The sequence below is a fragment of the Schistosoma haematobium genome, chromosome 1, assembly GCF_000699445.3.
Source record: "Schistosoma haematobium chromosome 1, whole genome shotgun sequence".
NCBI classification, from domain to species: domain Eukaryota; kingdom Metazoa; phylum Platyhelminthes; class Trematoda; order Strigeidida; family Schistosomatidae; genus Schistosoma; species Schistosoma haematobium.
Window position 1 is genome coordinate 49,131,225 of NC_067196.1, and position 17,997 is coordinate 49,149,221.

The following is a 17,997-nucleotide window of genomic DNA, read 5'->3' on the forward strand; positions in this document are numbered from 1 at the left end:
TTTTTTATCTTCTTATCTTAATTCCTGACTGTTCTTTGAAATTAATTGTGACTTTCATAGCATCATTCTTAATTATTATTACACAAATATTTATACTAATATCCGGTTTCACTCTGTATACTATTACATAAATCTAAATGTATTCATCCAAGTGCATTTAAGGATTTTTATTTTATTTTTCTAAATTGTTGGTTTCCTTCTGAGGTTGATACTCATTACGCAATTATTATTCTTATCATGAATGAAACTTTTCACTAGGTGTTCACTTCTTTTCTTTCTTCTTTCCCTCTAAATAAATATTCTTAAGATTACGAAGTTTGTAATTAAAACAATAACTTGTGTTGCACTTAAATTAACTTCTCAGACCCGTTTTATCTTCACTATGCATATATGTCTCATACATATTGATATTTCATTATTCTTTTCACTCAATCGAGACTTTCATCGCATCACTCCAAACTATAACTGCACAAACATTTATTCTAGCGTCATATCTTACTACAATAATAAGTTGTTTATTCTTAATTATTTTTTGTTACTAATTTGACGACATATACATAGTCGTTTGTACTTGTTTTATGTTCATAAACACGCCAATTAAACTGTTTGCGTATTTCACGTCTCCCTTATTTCTATTCCCTTATTTTCTCCATTTCTTTCTTTAAACTCAATTCAATATTCTTCTCAATTACACAGACCCGATTTATTATTATTATTATTCTACTATTATTACTCTAAATTGTTTTTTAAATATGGCAAGTATAATGCTAACATTATTGAAAATTGTGTATTATTGCATTTTTTGAAGAAACCCGAAATGGTTTCTTCACAACACTTATGTACCCATAAGATGTTTGTGAATAATAATAATATTAATAACAATAATAATAATAAGACAGTCCTTCAAGTGCAAGAATGTACTGATTCAACGAGTAGTGCAACTTGCCATGAATAACGGGGGCTCTAGATCCCGGGTAACGAACGTGACATTTCCAACCTTCCAAATGGTTGCTGCCACTCTCGAAGTATTCTTTGTCAACAGACGTCGACTTCCAACTGGACTCCACATTCATCCGGACAGACCATACGATGCAAGGACTAAACAGGAAAACATACTGGAACTGATTATCCCAATTGTAGACTGTCCAGAGCATGGGAAGTACGAAGAATATACAGAGGCTACCAACTCGGAAGACCCTGTGTGGGTAGGTTATAAATCCATCCACCCAAGCCCATTCATCAAAACAAGACGGAGAAGCGCACGCGTTTCAAACAAAAAGCAATCACTGCCAATGTCAAGTGTACCTTAAGAATTTATCAGTCACGATGAATCTGCGTAACGCCCAGTGTGTTTGTCGAACACCTCGAGAAGTCTGGTTGGAGTCATTTGCAGGAAACCCACTGCTAACACCGTGTAAGACAACCGTGTGCTAAAGGGACTATCCCGTTCAACCCGTCTCCAATACACTCATATCCAATTTTTCGGGGACTTCAATCTTCTTAAAATTAACATATGTGGCCACATGTACATTGGCAGTGACAACCTTACTGAAGCTCGGTTCTCCAACCTCACTGAAGATCTAGATTATTCAAAAATGTGGAGTCGGCAGTTCGCTGCAGAAATGGATAGACTCCGTCACACTTAGGCTGCATATTTACAAACCTCTCATTCCTAGCTCCACTGGGTAAAAGTGGTCATGATTAAATAGCCTTCATCTTTACCAAGAAAATTAGGCTAAAACGTGCTGCCAACAACGTGATTTAGAATGACAGTTGGTTGGACTTGTCAGCTTTATGTGTCAATCTACAACACATGGACTGGGTAGCCCACCCTTAACTCGATGTGGATGCTCATTGCCACCGGACAGTAGCAATTCTCCCAATACCCACAAACATTATGGAGTCCCCGATATGCGGTGGTCTGAGTGACTACTCAGTATCCTCAAACTTCTTTTCACCTCAACAGCATGGTTCCAGGAAGGGTCACTCCAGCACAGTCAACCCACTGACTATAGTGGACAGATGAACAACCATACTTGGCCGCAAACGAGGAAGGCTGATGTCGTACACCTTGACTTCCCAGAAGTTTTGATAGGGTCAACTACAAATGTCTTGACAGTAAGCTCAAACGAACGTGTAACTGGCCATCACTGATTGATTGGCTGACTTCAAATTAGAATAGTCGACACTTTAGGATCAGGGTAGACTTCACTTTTTCTCAGGCTACATCACGTCCTAGTGGTTCCCTTTAGGGTTCAGTACTAGAACCTCTCCCTTCCTCAATTCATGTGAATGGCTTTCCTCAGCAAGCACCATATAGTTTATTACTTTTCGCTGGTAATAGGAATTTCCAGAGAGAAGTTTCCAACCAACATGACAAGCTGGAACTTCACGAGGATCTGAAAAGTTGGGCGGATAACAACGGACTTATTTTTAACACTTCATAGTATAAACTATTCCATCCGAGACATGTTCTTTATTACGCACATAGCTTGGGGAACTCTCCTCTAGCGGTATCGTCGTTCGAAAAAGATCTGTGGATGTTGATACCCTACGATCTGAAGTCTTACGCTAACTACGGAAAAAATGCCTTTGAGCAAATCCCGCACTGGGAACGTTGAAGTGCATTTTGTGGCCAGTTTGACGGTAGAATTTTCCACTTTATCTTCAACAGCTTTATTCGACCCCATTTAGAGTATGGAAACATGTTGTTTTCTCCCCCAATCCGAAATGCTAGGTCCTTATCGGAACGTATCCAACGGCGAGCCACGAAATCATTTTGGGGACTCAACTTCAAGCCTTATAAAGAGTGCTTTAAACAGCTGAACCTTTACTCATAAGAGTATAAGCGTCCCAGAGGTGACCTAATGGCCTACTATTCTGAATATATCTGAGCATCTCCTTAAATACCCACTGAAGCTCAGTCCCAGAACAAACTTTAGGGCTACGGTGGTTTCCAAAGTTCCTATATATCGTTTTCAAACATATGATACGTTATCTAGTTGTTTCCGCAGTTTTGGCTACTGGTCGTTTCACAGTGACTGCAACTGGGTGTTGCAACAACGGAAGTTTTAGCTGTACTATTTGAGTCACTAAGAGAATGAACGTTTATAGCCAGATCCAAGTCGAAATTTTTCGAAGAAGGAAAGTCGTTTAGACAGGGGTTACTTCCTTCTGTGTACTGAATTTCAACAAAGTGGGGCAAGATTATTAGTGGTGGCATGTTTGTAGAGTTACTGACTTTTTCGGAATCCGAATCTTCAAGAGATCTATTTTCCAACGCGAAATCAATCAAATTAAACTAAAATAGGGTAATGGTAGTAGCTTAAGGCCGTAATAATAGCAAACGCTAGATGTAGCTCTTTTATACATACTGTTAAGGCTTTCTTTCATAAATGGCAAGAGCTTCTGATGTTATAAGGATTTGAATACGGAGAAATCTCGGTATATTTGGATGCATTTTATGCATGAACTTAACATCACCTGTGAATCAGTATCCAAAGACTATAATCCTAATTGCTTTCCCAACACTTATATGGAGCCATACTGAGACATGTTTTCGTGTCAGAGTTGAAACCAAGCACTAGCTACTGCCTAAATATCCTGCTCCACTGGAGCGGGTAGGGTCGCGGATCTGTAAAAGCCTAAGTTGGGTGGTCAGGAGCCGGTCGAGAACATCCCATTTGGATTATAGAAGTATAGCTAGTGTATTAATTTACACCTTTTTGTAGACGCGTAATTTCGTATCATTCTAGATCGAATAATGAAGGATTTTTTTCTTAAATTAAGATCTCACGCTCCAACGGTCCGCTTTATTGGAATCTACCGCGGCCATCTTGTTTTTTGTACCTCTATACGGCCACGAGTAAACAAAGTTTTGCAGATGCTAGTGGAGACAACCAGAAGAGGAAGCATATCGTTTGCCGACACAAAAAACGAATTTCTGATGGTAGATGTTAGCTGTATCTTTACCGCGTCTAATAATTATTTATTAGCTGGAGATAGCGTAGTTTCTGATACACGATAAGTTTGGTCACCCTAAAACTTCGGAATCATATCAAGATAATTCGTTGAGACATAACTTCTGGATTCACTATTTCGACTGTCTCGCATGTTCTCTTATACAAAGCGACTTAAGTAACCTCTTTCGTTCGATTTTGTTTTGGGAGGCCCAATCGCGTCCTCTAGACATTAGATACTACAAATAGTACGTGTTATGATCAGCGAAATCAATTTACTAAAGTTAGTTGATTGGTCGTTTCATGTCTGTCCACTGTAGATGGACTTTCATAAAGACTCCTCATTTTTTTCAGAACCACATCGATAAAAAATTTTCAACATGAAAACACAGGAGGCATGGGAGGAATGAAAAGAATTCAACATGCCAATTCAGTTGAAATTCACATTTCAAGTGACGAGAAAATCACCCACATATCTTCTCATTTAGGTTAATTGAAAACTGAACGAAGTTGGTTATTTTTAAGCTTAAAAATGAGACAGCCTGTTATAATTACTTGCTAAGGTTATTGAGGTACATAAAGTGTTTTGCTGTTATTGCTCGGACTATGCAATCTTTCCACTACTGGACCATGATTATTCGTTATTCAACTTCCTTAAGGAATTAATAATTCAAATATCACATATATATGCATTTTAAAGACCTGATAATAGACTCAGTAAAAAGAGATTCCTCCGTTAATGTTTGTATTTTTTTTTCGTATTTGCAGCCATTTCGAGAATTTTTGTTAGTGTAACGCGGTAAATATCCACTCGACTTTTCCATGTTTTCAATAAATTGTTCTGTTATTTTCTTTTATTGGTAAAATACACCCAATATTTGTTAGTTTAGTATGCACATTATGTTTGTAGTATTGGTTCAACCACACTCTCCTTGAGGCTGAATATGAGGCAACTGGGAAAATTCATGTTCAACATTTAACACGGAGAAAAAGTCAGAATGGTGAACACAGGAGCAATTATTCGACATGACATGGCTCGGCCATCCAAGCGTGGTCACTACATATCTTATTGTTTTGTGTTGAATATATTATCCTCTCTCCGGCCCAAATGTGTTGTTTAGAATTGTGTGGTTATGGTCCAATGCCACTACAATTGTATGACAAGATATCGGGAGTCATCCACACTGAGAAATGAAATAAGTTATACGACGAGGAATCTAAAACTCTGGCATCCGATAATAAATTATTATCATATGTTGCGACTTGGCACTGCCATCAGATAGTGTTAGATTCTCTCCGTAAACTAGTGCCTTCCTGATAAGCCTTATTAAATTCAACAGTGCTAAATAAGGGGGTTAATTTCGACGACTGAACTGTCATAAACAATAGAAAAAATAATCATACATCGCCGTTAAAGTTGAAAGCGAGCTAAGATCTTGAGAAGAACTCTGTTAATGCATTGTCCATACAATCTATCACTAATGTTCAACCAATCAACAAAAAACGTGGAGATCTGGATCCCAGTACAAAGGTCAGGCAGAAAGTGTTCCAACGACTTCCACTTTTTTTGGTCATAGATCATTTTTTCTCTGGGTACTATTTTCTCTACCTCTGTTTAATGACTAGACAGTGCAAAAAAGCAATTTCCAACGTCCGTGCTATCGATATCCCTTTGAAAGCGGCATGCAGTTCGATGAGTGCAAAGGCTGGTACCACGAAGTTTGAACGAATTTAACGCCTGCGGCTTTCAAACGGTTTAGTAAAGACGGCTGCGTATGGCTTTGTCAGTAGTGCTGTTTGGACGCAAACAGCTTGCTAACCGAGACCATCTCAGCGGTAAATTCCTCAAAAAAGGTGTTTTAGCAAGCGCGGTCGGGACACATCAGACAGCACTCGCTCTGTCGACACGAAAATCGATGTGAAGCAAACTCAGGTGAGCTCGGAAACAGCCGGCTCACAGCTGGCAAACCGTGTAAAAGACAGGAAGCCGAAAAAGAACCACAACTAAGGTTAGACGCTGGTGAAAAGGACATAAAAATGGTAAATTTTTGGGCTGCGAGGCTTCGACAGAGAATGATGCCGAACCCACTCTGGCTGCAGCACGAAGCCACTTAAATAGGCTACGGATCTGCTACACTAATTCCCGAAGATCGCTCGATAAGCGGTCGGAACTAGGTATACAGATTGACTTTATAAAGCCAGATATAATTGCAGTAACAGAAACTTGGCTGACGCAGCCTATAGATAGTATGAAACTTGATTTCGAGGGTTTTGCGTTGGTAAGAGCCGACAGAATCCAGAAGTGTAAGGGAGGGTGGGTAGCTCTATTCATTATGAATGCTATCCCATTTACCATTACCGACAGTGTAACCCATGAAATTGGGAAGTGTGAATCAGTTAGTTGCCACTTGAAATGGAAGGGTCAAAAGATGTTGATTGGCTTAGCCTATCGCAGTCCAAGCTGTGAGGTAAATGAGATCTTGCTAAGCATTCTCAATACTTGGTCACAAAGCGATCGATGTCTAATCCTAGGGGACTTTAATGCACCTATGGTAGACTGGGAAAATCTGCGAACTGAATCGCCAGATAATTCCTTCGAGCAGAAACTAGTTGATGCGGTTATCACATGTGCCCTGGTGCAACATGTGAAAGAAGCGACTAGGTACGACCCGGACACTGAATCATCCTTACTAGATATTATGTTGACTCACTGTGAAGAAGACGTTGTGAACCTCCATTACATGCCACCCCCAGGTAAAAGTAATCATGCAGTATTAACCTTTGACTTCTGTGTAATTGTCTAACACGAGCACGCGTGAGCTCAATCTAGACCTAACGTCTGGAAACTAATGAGACAAAATCTCAGTATTAGAAAGCTCGGAATACCTGTGCCTCGACCCTCCGTAAGTCCAGAAGGTTGTAAGAAGGAAAATCGTCAAGGACTCCATAGGGTGTCCCAAACGCTTGTATTCATATATAAAACAAAGGACCAAAAAGAAGAGGAAATATTCCTTCACTATGGGGAACAGTATTGCTTCATCACTAATGGAGGACGACTCTAGTAAGGCTCAAGTATTCTAAAACTACTTTCGCAATTTATATAACATAGAAACACCTTTCCCGTCAGTCCATACAAATCCCTCCACACATACACTGGATAACGTAGCCATTAAAGAACTCGATGTCTTTGGTCTACCAAGTAAGCTGGACATAGGTAAATCTACAGGGCCCGATGAATTGCTACTAGTCCACTAAAGGAATTATCTAACTTCATTGCGAACCCTTCAAGTATATGCTTAAATCTATTCGTAACACAGGGTCGTTTACCAAAAGACAGGTACGAAACATAAACCTGAGGATTACCGACCCGTTAGCCTAACTAGTGTGATTGTTAAAACGTCAGAAAAGATTTTTTAAAAGTTGTTTAAGTACGTCGATGAAAACCGGATCCTTTCGGAGAAACAGCACGGTTTCAGAATAAGTTATTTCTGTCTCATTAACTTATCGGTCGCTCGTGAAAGCTGGTGCGCTCTTCAGGACCAAATGTTACCTGTAGACGTAGCCTACATTGACTTCAGCAAAGCTTTTGACAAAGTTCCACACAACCGGCTGTTATATAAGTTAAAAATGTTGGAGTTGGAGGAAATCTATTGATGTGGATAAAACACTTCCAAGTTGGGCGCCAACAAAGGGTGCAGGTGAACTCATAGTTGTCTAACTGGGAAACTGTACTTAGTGTTGTGCTCCAGGGTACAGTTTTGGGGCCAGTGCTATTCCCCTTGTATGTAAATGACCTTCCTCATCTACTATCATCATCGGCCTTGCTACATCCTGACGATGTCAAGATATGGAAAGCGATACGATGTGAGGGTGACAGCTTAGAACTCCAAAATGACCTGAGAAAATTATCTGAATGGTCTCTAACCTGGCAGTTGCCGATTATTACTTCCAAGTGTATTGTGATGCATATCAGTCATTAAGGTACAGATACATACACGATGAATAACACTGAGCTACCCGTTGTCCAGACACACAATGACTTAGGAGTCATCGTTAGTCAAGACTTGAAGACTGCCGCACACTGCCGTACAATAGCCGACAAAAGTTTTAGAACTTCATGGTCAATACGTAGGACCTTTATTCACGTCGATGCTAAAGCATTTTTGACTTTGTATACAGTGTTCGTGCATCCTAAACTTGAGTGCTGCATACAAGCGGCTAGCCTCTGCTTAAAAAAGACAGTGAGCCTTTGGGAAAGATTCAGAGAACAGCGACTAAGCTGATTCCCGGAATAGCGAAGCCTCAGTGTGATGCTCGATCGGGCAAGCTAGACCTATTCTCGTTGTCATATCGAAGGACTAGAGGTGACTTGACTACAGTTTTCAAATTGCCTAGTGATAAATTTGCACATGATATGCCCTAGTTTTTCCTATCTTTCAAAACAGAGAATTTACGAGGACACTCCAAAATGTTCACAAGCCTAGAACAAACTAATTGTCAGCTGACTATCGACTTTCCCATCGAATCATCAACGAGTGTTTGAGGCATCATCCGTCGACTCTTTGAAAAGAAAGTTGTATCAACTGAGAGACCATCGTTGCCAGGACTAACACAGGCCATCAAGCCTCCTGTCCTTCCCAAACTGAAACTGAAAGCTTGATGAACGTTGGACACTGACTTTGTTGTGTTGCTCATAAACTCTGTACACTTACGGAGCGCGGTATTGTGACTTTGACTTCGCTGGTGCCGGGCTATATGTGATGGCTACGAACGACTCGACCAAGCCAAAAGATCCTCCTGAGGTTATAGTAGATGTTACAAAAAAACGGGAGTTTCTCCGCGGAAGGTTTTTGGGAAAGGTATTTATTGATTTTTAGGCATTGTGTTTTCAGGGAGGATTCGCAAAATGCTATGAACTTATTGATCGAAAAACAGGTGAAAAGTACGCCGGTAAAGTTATTAACAAGTCAGCCTTGGTCAAAGACTCCCAAAAAGAGAAAATGCGCCAGGAGATCAGTATCCATCGTTCTCTAAAACATGAAAATGTTGTTAGATTCTATGGAAACTTCGAGGATAGTGAATTCATATACATTTTGCTTGAACTTTGTAACCGCAGAGTAAGGTTATCACATCATTTAAGTCATTGAAATAGTCGCTTTTAGAACTACACAAGCGTAGGAAGTACGTCACTGAACCAGAGGCCAGGTATTTTATGAAACAAATTGTCCATGGCTGTCAATACCTTCATCAAAATAAGGTCATGCATAGAGATCTTAAGCTGGCCAACCTTTTCCTCGACGACAACCTGAAAATCAAAATAGGGGATTTCGGGCTTGCCTCGAGAATCAGTCATGAGGGTGAGAAGAAAAAAACGTTGTGTGGTACTCCCAACTATATTGCTCCCGAAATTTTAAGTAAAGGCGGACACAGCTTCGAAGTAGACTCATGGTCTCTTGGTTGTATACTGTATGTAGTTTTTGCTTTTATTTTTATTTATTTAGTTATACTCTTCTAGTAGGGAGTCCCCCTTTCGAAACTACCAAACTGGAAGAAACGTATGCACGCATTAAGCAAAATGAGTACCGCATTCCGATTCGTGTGTCAACGAATGCCTCAATGCTCATCCGCTCACTCTTACATGCCGATCCAGAAAGAAGACCAAATATGTTCAATGTACTCGATCATGATTTCTTTAAAGACTTTACACCTAGTGGTCTTCCTGTAAGTTGTCTTTCAACATGCCCCAGATTTGATACTATGCATCGACCACAAACCGGACGTCGCCCATTGTCTGACATCAATCCCGTTGAGGATGTTCCTATTACCAGTGGTGGTGGTGCCCTTGGTAACGTTGGCGGTGCTGCAGTTGATAAAGCCGTTCAGCCGGATGACTGCTGGCTTGGGTTACTTAAGCACAAAGTGAGTCATACATTTTCAAAAATCTAGTGCTTTTCAGTTAGGTCGTGTATTAGAGGAACCCAAGGAATTTGACGATTCATCACCAAAAGCAATGGAAGAAAGTGAAGTTCCAGCAGCCTGTCCAATATACTGGGTCAGCAAATGGGTTGATTATTCAGATAAATATGGTTTGGGATATCAATTGTGTGATAACTCATATGGTGTCGTATTCAATGACGTGACAAGACTCCTTTTAACAACCAATGAACAGAATCTTCAGTACATCGACGAACATGGGACTGAACGTTTGTTTACTCTGTCAAAGCATCCGGAATATCTGTCAAAAAAAGTGACGCTTCTCACATGCTTTAAAGCCTATATGCACCAGAATCTTCTTAAGGTAAGCTTTTGGTGTGCTCGTTTCGTCACTTGTACCCGTTTATATTGGACTGTAACTTAGTTGAGTACACATTTTCCATAGGATGTTAGTATAATATTTTTGAGTTAAGTAATTACTGGCTTTTAGTATGATATGCCGGTGGAGTAAATTTTTTTTGTATGGAAGGTACGTATTTCTCATCTTGATTCATTACACTATGTTGCATTTTGTTTTCCCCAGGAAATTACCGTCCGAAGCTACATACACAGACAAAATGTATTCACTAGTTCATGTTTCGGGGTTTCCCTGCGTCCATTGCTCTGTGCCCTCTCAAATGCCCTGGTACAGCCGAGGGTGTAGAGGGTCCACTCGAAATTCTCATACGGCCACGCTTATATAGCCATTCTCAGAGAAGTCCTCACTGTCTCGTAGCGAGGGTGGTTACGAGATCGGGGGAACGAAAGGCGCATATTCGACGCTTAAACTCGGTTAGCGGTTACGGAGAACCCATCTGGGGGAGTTAGAAAATTCTTATTCCGAACTAGCGGTTTACATAGGGTCCGTAGAGAACAAATGGCGTATGAACCTACCCTTGGTCATCGTGGGGTCGCACCTACAAAAGTTGCCCCACCAACCTTTGGATTAGATCTCCAAGTCAAAGACTCGATAGGTGGTCTCATAAGAAGACCACGTTTCGGGCTGGGTATTCAGACAATGTCCCAACCCGCACACATTAAATAATAACTACTTTGTGTGGTGCATATATATTTTAGTTACCCCTTTGTACCAGTTTATGTTTAAATAAAACAAATAAGATCGTGCGATCAGTGGTTGAAAGATTTCAGCCATTATGTTGCTCGGTCGGACTGTATTAACTTAATAAAACCGATGACCCAAAGTTGAGTACACAAACACCTCTTGTTTGGTTATCCACAGAACTTTATTTTAGGTTTTTTTCAAACATTGGATGAATAGGTGCTGCAGTTTCATCAAATGATGAACGTCCAGTAACAAATAATTTATCGGTGTCTAACTAAATTTGGTAGTTTATTGGTTCCTTGGAAGTTTTTTAAACATTACCTCTCCATCGAATAGTAGTTTATCTCTATACTTACCAGCTTTTAGTATTACTCGACTAGAGATTTTCTTTCATGTCCCTAATTGTATCTGCCGGTTGATTTTTAGTTTACAAGTTTCTTTATTCACACTAGTTACCTGACGAGTTATCGGATTGCTAATTGAATTCGTCAGGTTATTTGTTCATAATATGTCCACTCAGACCTATACTTTCTGGACAATAACTTGGTTGTATATCTATTGTCGTTTTTCTAGGGAACAGACTCACCTTTCTACGCAAATGTTGTAGTTCTGTTTGATAAAGACACTGACAAAACGCAGTTTTCTGACCATCTTGAGAAACAATAAAAGCATTTTTCGGATGCGATTCCCTCCCTCCAAATTCTAATTTTTAATTCAAATTTGGCTTACGTCCGCACCTGAATTAATAATAGGGAGTGGAGTAGTTGAATGCATCGATCGCTCCACTTATCTTGGGTATTCTCATCAGTACTGATGGTACGATGTCTGACGAAGTCTCGGCACAGATTTGGGGTCTCCTCAACTTACGTCACTTGTGGTATATGTGAGATATCCATGTGTCAACTAAACGACAAGTTTACTGCTCAGCAGTTCGCTATGCTCTACTTTATGGGTGTAAAACATGGCCAATAATAACAGGAAATTCGTAGGTTACTAGTATTCGATCATAGGTATTTTCGAAGCATTGCTCGTTTATTTTGGGAACCACCGAATGAGCAATGCCTAGATTAGGGATACGATACTAGGTAAAGATGGGAAATCGGTTGATGAAGCAGAAAACATTTATCAGCTGAGGTGGTTAAGACATGCGTTACGTATATTCAACCACCGCCTAGCTCGATGGGCGATGCTATCTGGTGTAGGAGTAGGCTAGAAGAAAGCTAAGGGTGATCAAGCCAGGACGTGGCACCAACCCATGAAGTTATTAACATTTGGATCCAAACATGTTAGCAGGTCTAAGCTACGTGGTTGAAGTTCGCGTAATTACAGTAAACAATACTTAGAGATCTTAAATGACATGGCTCAAAATTGTTTGCAATGGACTCGCTCTTTGTCTTCCTCCAGATTCTAAACTTTTTAGTTCCTTATAATGTTATTTTACTAATTATATTTTTTGAATCGCGTCTTCGATGACTGTTTTTTTTTATTAACACTGATGCTGTTATTACCTCCATTACTCGAATATTTGTTCTAAGAATTTCATCTCTGTGCTAATGTTGTACGGCAACTTGAACCGATGTAGATACGTACTAGGTTCTACATTGCAACTGACTGACTGACATAATAGTTCCGTCTTCCTCCCTTCAGATTTTCAGTCAATTTATATGGCACTTAGATGCTCATATAAGATAGTCATGAATAATATACCTCATTCGCTTCAATCTAAAATGCAAGTTGGTTACTTTCAGGAGCAGGGCATCCGCATCATAATTATTCAGGGTACAGGGCCATAATTATCTTGTCCTACAATACGGAAATTAAGGGATTAAAACAATTTCATCATTCTTTATCATGTACCAAATGCCTTTCTTTCTGCGTACATGTTAAGCTGCTTGAAATATTGATTTGTCAAAATGTTTAATTTGTCATTTGGTTTTCAGGAAAACACTAGCAATATTTTCCCGAAAACCTCGATTCCTCAGTTACTTAATACATGATCTTCAAATTTCGACTTCCATGATTAGTTCTTGATGAAAAATCTTACTTAAACTCTGCACATGTTCCATTGATACCTAGTTTATTAACTCTGATTTCTGTCATACATATCTTGTAGTTAGAGATCAAACACAGTGAACCCTAAATTCACCCCACTGCGTGGTTAAAAGTGTATTGCATTATAAGATAATTTGATAATGCTTACTATTAGTTACCAAACGGGTTGATTTCGTCTTATTTTCTGTTCGAAATAAACTGTGGTGTACATTCATTTCTTAAACCACGTTTTTTAAAACTTTTCAGTCATAAGGACTGGTTTACACTATGCGTAGTTATTAGTTTTGGTTAATCCAATCATTTTGATGTGCTTCTAAATTAACCCAGGCTGGTGAGAATATTGCGCGACCGGACACTGATGCCATGACTCGTCTACCCTTTCTTCGCCGATGGTTTAGAACACGCTCAGCTATTGTACTGCATTTAAGCAATGGAACGTTGCAAGTGAGTTTAAATATCTCTAATATCAATAAATAACATGAGACAAAGTTTTTATTTTTGATAGAATGATCATCCTAACATGTTTGCATAATTTATTAGTATGTACATTGTTATTATATCAAAGTACCTGCTTTGAGTTAGGGATTGTAGAGAGTTATACATAAATATTTTTGAGCTTGATAGAAAGTTAGTTAACTAGTCGGTCAGCCATCATCAACGTACACCCTGGAATAAAAGTTGCCATACCCTACCAGCACGACGTGATGAAAGGTGACGAAATAGTGGTTCTTTGTGAAGTTATCAAGTCTTGTATTTTGCGGGAATCCTGCTGAAATCCTCTTGAGGCTATAATCTAATGTAAGTCGAATTCTCTAACCAAATGGATCACTACTTTACTATATTCACAACAGCAGTTCAGTAGCAAGCCAATTAGATACAAGTATGATTGGAAGTTATGTGACTTATACAATAGTATGACCAGTTGAGAGCATAGCCAGTGCAAAGACGTTATTTGGGGAATTAAATGAATTAATTGTGTCTGGTTGTAACCAGGGTTCTTGAGTGAATTTCTTCCTATCTTGGTAATATTTTTATTCTCGCTTTGCCTAAATTTATCAGGAGAAAAGTGAAAACTGGAGATATTTTCTTTTTAATTTAGTTATGTTTTCAAATTAAGTGGTTCAATTCAATCACAGATTGGTTGCCATAACACATTTTCATTGCATTGTGTAAAAACTCATTGAAAAGTTCTTTGACCACCTTGTGATCCTCAGTTTAAAATCTGTTTCCTCATCACTTATCATTGTAAATGTTGTAATATTGCATGCTAACCCTCACGATAGTGTATACTTTAATATAGACACTCTGAGGCTCTGACCTGAATATTTAATGCAAGAAACGTTAGCATACATAGTCTCACGGTGGTAGGTGACCGAAGTGGGCTAACATGTTAGTCGTTCAATTATTTGCAGGTGATTTAGATGAACAAAAGAAAAATCAGAGACTGTCAGTTTATGACATGAATAAAGGAAAGTTATATTGGCCTATTCAGGTACTCAGAACATGGTTTGTTGTTTGGAGGCGCTTAAAAAGTTAGGTTCTGCGGACAAGAACTATTGTGGGATGACAAACTTCAGAAATTTTCGTTCAATTTTATATATTAGTTTACAAATGATTTATCTTAAATATAGTATGCAAATGAGAGCTTTGACCGTCCTGAAATCAAGCGATCGTTGCACACATCTTTTGTAAAGCTGTATATAAATCGTGCAATTAACGGGTTGTAAGTTTGCTGCAAGTAGCATATGAAATTTTGGATACACTTTTAAACACTCGTGGAATACTTGAAAACATGACTCGCGAAGACCATTTAAGTTTTCGTTTAGGTGGTGGATGCATTGGTCATATTTTCATTCGCCAATCTTCTAAACATCGTTACACTTATTAATGTAATCTGCTAATTAATGAGATCAGCCTAAAAAGAGAATGGATAATAATACATATAATGTGTGCATAGGAGTAATTCATAAATTGGAAACAGAATATCTTTTGAGTGTCATCACGTTTATGAAATACATGTCACTTTACTACCCTCTCTTTGTAAAGTATATTAATATTCGGATGCCCAAAGTAAAATAGATTGGGGATACAATTGCAGTATACTTCGACTGACTAATTCAGATGAACTTCCAACCCAAAATTTATCTATCTTGAACTACTATATATTATCAATCGTCAGATAAATCGGGTTTGTGATTCAGTAATACGGGTAATCATTTTAGCAGAAATTTATGCAGTTTTTAAAGTGATTTTGTAGGTCATTGGGTGAGAATAAAATTCGATGGATTAAAGTTCAGGACTCCACGTATGATAAACAAAAAACCATGTAACACTTTTTGGTCAAATTTCGTTAAGAAAGGAATTTCCCAACACAATCAAGACATTCATTTAGAACAGGCTACAGTTTGCTATATCCATCGATTTCCATAGATTTTATCGGTTTATGTTTAACACCAATGTGTCGTACGCATTGTGAAAGATAGTTATGTTTTATCTAAAAAGCTTCAGGAGTTGTAATTTTCTATTGTCTTATATCTTCGTCATCGTCAAAGTCGTTAGGATTTTTTCTTAAAGCTAACATTACTTTATTTTACACACTGTCTTTTAGATAAACTTCTTTGATGATCATGCAAAAATCATTCTATGTCCCTTAATGCGTGCCGTAACTTATATCGATGCCAACAGGGAGTTCAGAACGTACCGCTTCAAACATCTACGGGAATTCGGTTTAAGTAAGGACTTAGCAAACAGATTGAGATACGCACAAGAAATGATAGAGCGTCTCATCCCAAAATGCGGAACAATCTCCTCCAATTTAAATGATCCCAATACAAAAATGACTGTAGATAATGGGAAGTCCAACAAACCAGTTTCAGCGGATGTACAGAAAACAAATGCGACTGGGACTGGAGCAGCGACTAAGAAAATAACTCGACCGACTAATCAATAGTTTCCGTTTTATTTTCTGTCCGTTTTTATTCTTCAGACTGAATTCACAATGTCATTGTCGTTTATACTTAGCATTACCTCTTTCAAAGTGAATCTGATTTAATTTAGTCACATTTTTCTGATAGAAATTTTGTACACTTTGATTGCACTCCTGATTTCATCCATGGTTGTCCACAACACTACGAAATTGTTAATTCACACCGATCCATCGGAATTTTAAAAGTAGTATCAATATCTAGATTTCTTCATGTCTCTGTAACTTACATGTTGATCTGTGAAATCTAAATTTATTGTAAAGCATTTCCTAGTGAATGGATACGCTTATTCATCTTTTTCGACTATGAAATTTGTCAAAAATGGTATATGCGGGGAAGTTTCACATTCATGTCTTCATTTTGACCTTTCTAACATTGTTTAATAATACCTTTAATTAGTATATGGCGAATTTTATAAGGCACGGGCGTTTCGCAAGTATACATCTAATCATCTGACGTATAAAGTTGCAGACTATCTCATATAGAGCTTCTTTGTAAAGGCTTTCATGAATAAGTTACTGAAAATCTAAACGTTATGCACTGTTCTGGCAAAGTTCTTACTCTGTTCAACTTACAACTTTTGTAAAACGTAATATGAGGCTTCATAGTTTCTCAGTGTAAATATTGCTTTACTCTCGATTGATTCTTAAGTCATAATTAGTTTTGAACTTTACAACGTGAGTACAAGAGAGTAAATCACGTTCGTAGTGTTGAGAAAACTAAAAGAACGAGCATCAATAACGAAGTAGGATGCTGAAGGTTTTAGTTCGTGGGATATATTTTGAAATTAATTGTGTCTAATCAACACAATAGTATGCTTTATGCAAGTTGAATTTCGTCTCCAATAGGTTGTTGCTAGTTAGTTTAATGATCATTCGGTCACCAGAAATGATAACAGGATTACCGATCTATACGTACCTCACGTCTATATAAACACTCTCGGTAGTTGTGATAGTTACACAATGCTGAACTAGTTTATTATTGCTTTCTCTTCAAATAATTACTGATCACTGAGGCAGTAGCTGTTCTTTCAACGTTGATCTTTGTGATAAGTTTTCGTAGCTACGAAACTTATCTGTGTATGCTGCTACTTCAATTTAGCTGCCATCTTAGGTATATATAACTAAGGAATGAGGACAATGTTGATCAAAGTAACCGGTGATAATGGATGCAGCAATTCAGAAGCATTTAATCACCAGGCTAACAAAAGATCATATAACTTGCAAAGTACACATTTTGTGTACTCAACTTTGAGTCATCATTTTCTATAAATGCTTGAAATAGTATCCTAACGAGTTGGAGCGTAGTTTGCACCAGCGACTTACCGGTTGAAACTGAAAAAAGATTTGTGAATCACTTTGTAACTGATTTACTTTATAAACTTGGTAGTTCCATGATAAATCGGAGCTGCAGCTCTATGGTGTGAGCTATCGACTGGCTTACAACTCGCTTCGTTTCAGTAGGAGTAGGAAGTTGGTATTTCAAGCCGTACTGTTCAGATTACGCCTTGAAATTAACTGCGTAATCATGTACCTGGTGACTAAGTAAGATCGGGAAGTTATCATATGAATTAGAAACGCAGCATATTGTTACTGCAATATTCAAGACTCCTATATGATAATCAAATGTACATAGTAAAGAATTTTAATGGTTATGGGGATTTCAGAATACCATATTGGTTCTATCATATTTTACTCAACTAAGCGATAATTAAACATTTCGAAAATCCATTATGTCATGCTTAACATCATTGACCCGAATATATCCAATATATATATATGTCTTAAAATATGTTTCTAAATTAAATTCACTGTAAAAAACTATGAAGAGAGTATTGATTAGAACTTCATTTTTGGCGTAGGTACCGTTTGATTTATCTACGTTTTCTGTAAAATTTAAGTATCTCATTTCGTATAGAAGAAATATGCCATCTGACATTACAATTTTAAGTGTTATTACACTAAAC

The 17,997-nt window shown here is 38.2% G+C and overlaps 1 protein-coding gene across 1 annotated transcript; it reads left to right on the plus strand.

Annotated features, from left to right (window-relative positions):
* Window positions 1–8,539: 8,539 nt before the first annotated feature.
* On the plus strand, window positions 8,540–17,716 carry PLK1 (Serine/threonine-protein kinase plk1). The gene is made up of 7 exons (XM_051208928.1): window positions 8,540–8,818; window positions 8,852–9,076; window positions 9,112–9,425; window positions 9,461–9,878; window positions 9,916–10,257; window positions 13,375–13,491; window positions 15,656–17,716. Exons 1-7 carry the CDS (start codon window positions 8,720–8,722, stop codon window positions 15,995–15,997), a joined length of 1,857 nt encoding a protein of 618 aa, XP_051074333.1. The 5' UTR covers window positions 8,540–8,719; the 3' UTR covers window positions 15,998–17,716.
* Window positions 17,717–17,997: the final 281 nt, after the last annotated feature.

Coding starts and splice junctions, on each gene's coding strand:
- PLK1 (XM_051208928.1), top strand. CDS start 8,720: ATGGCTACGAACGACTCGACCAAGCCAAAAGATCCTCCTGAGGTTATA. Junction 9,879..9,915: donor TTGGGTTACTTAAGCACAAA/GTGAGTCATACA, acceptor AGTGCTTTTCAG/TTAGGTCGTGTATTAGAGGA. Junction 10,258..13,374: donor TGCACCAGAATCTTCTTAAG/GTAAGCTTTTGG, acceptor AAATTAACCCAG/GCTGGTGAGAATATTGCGCG.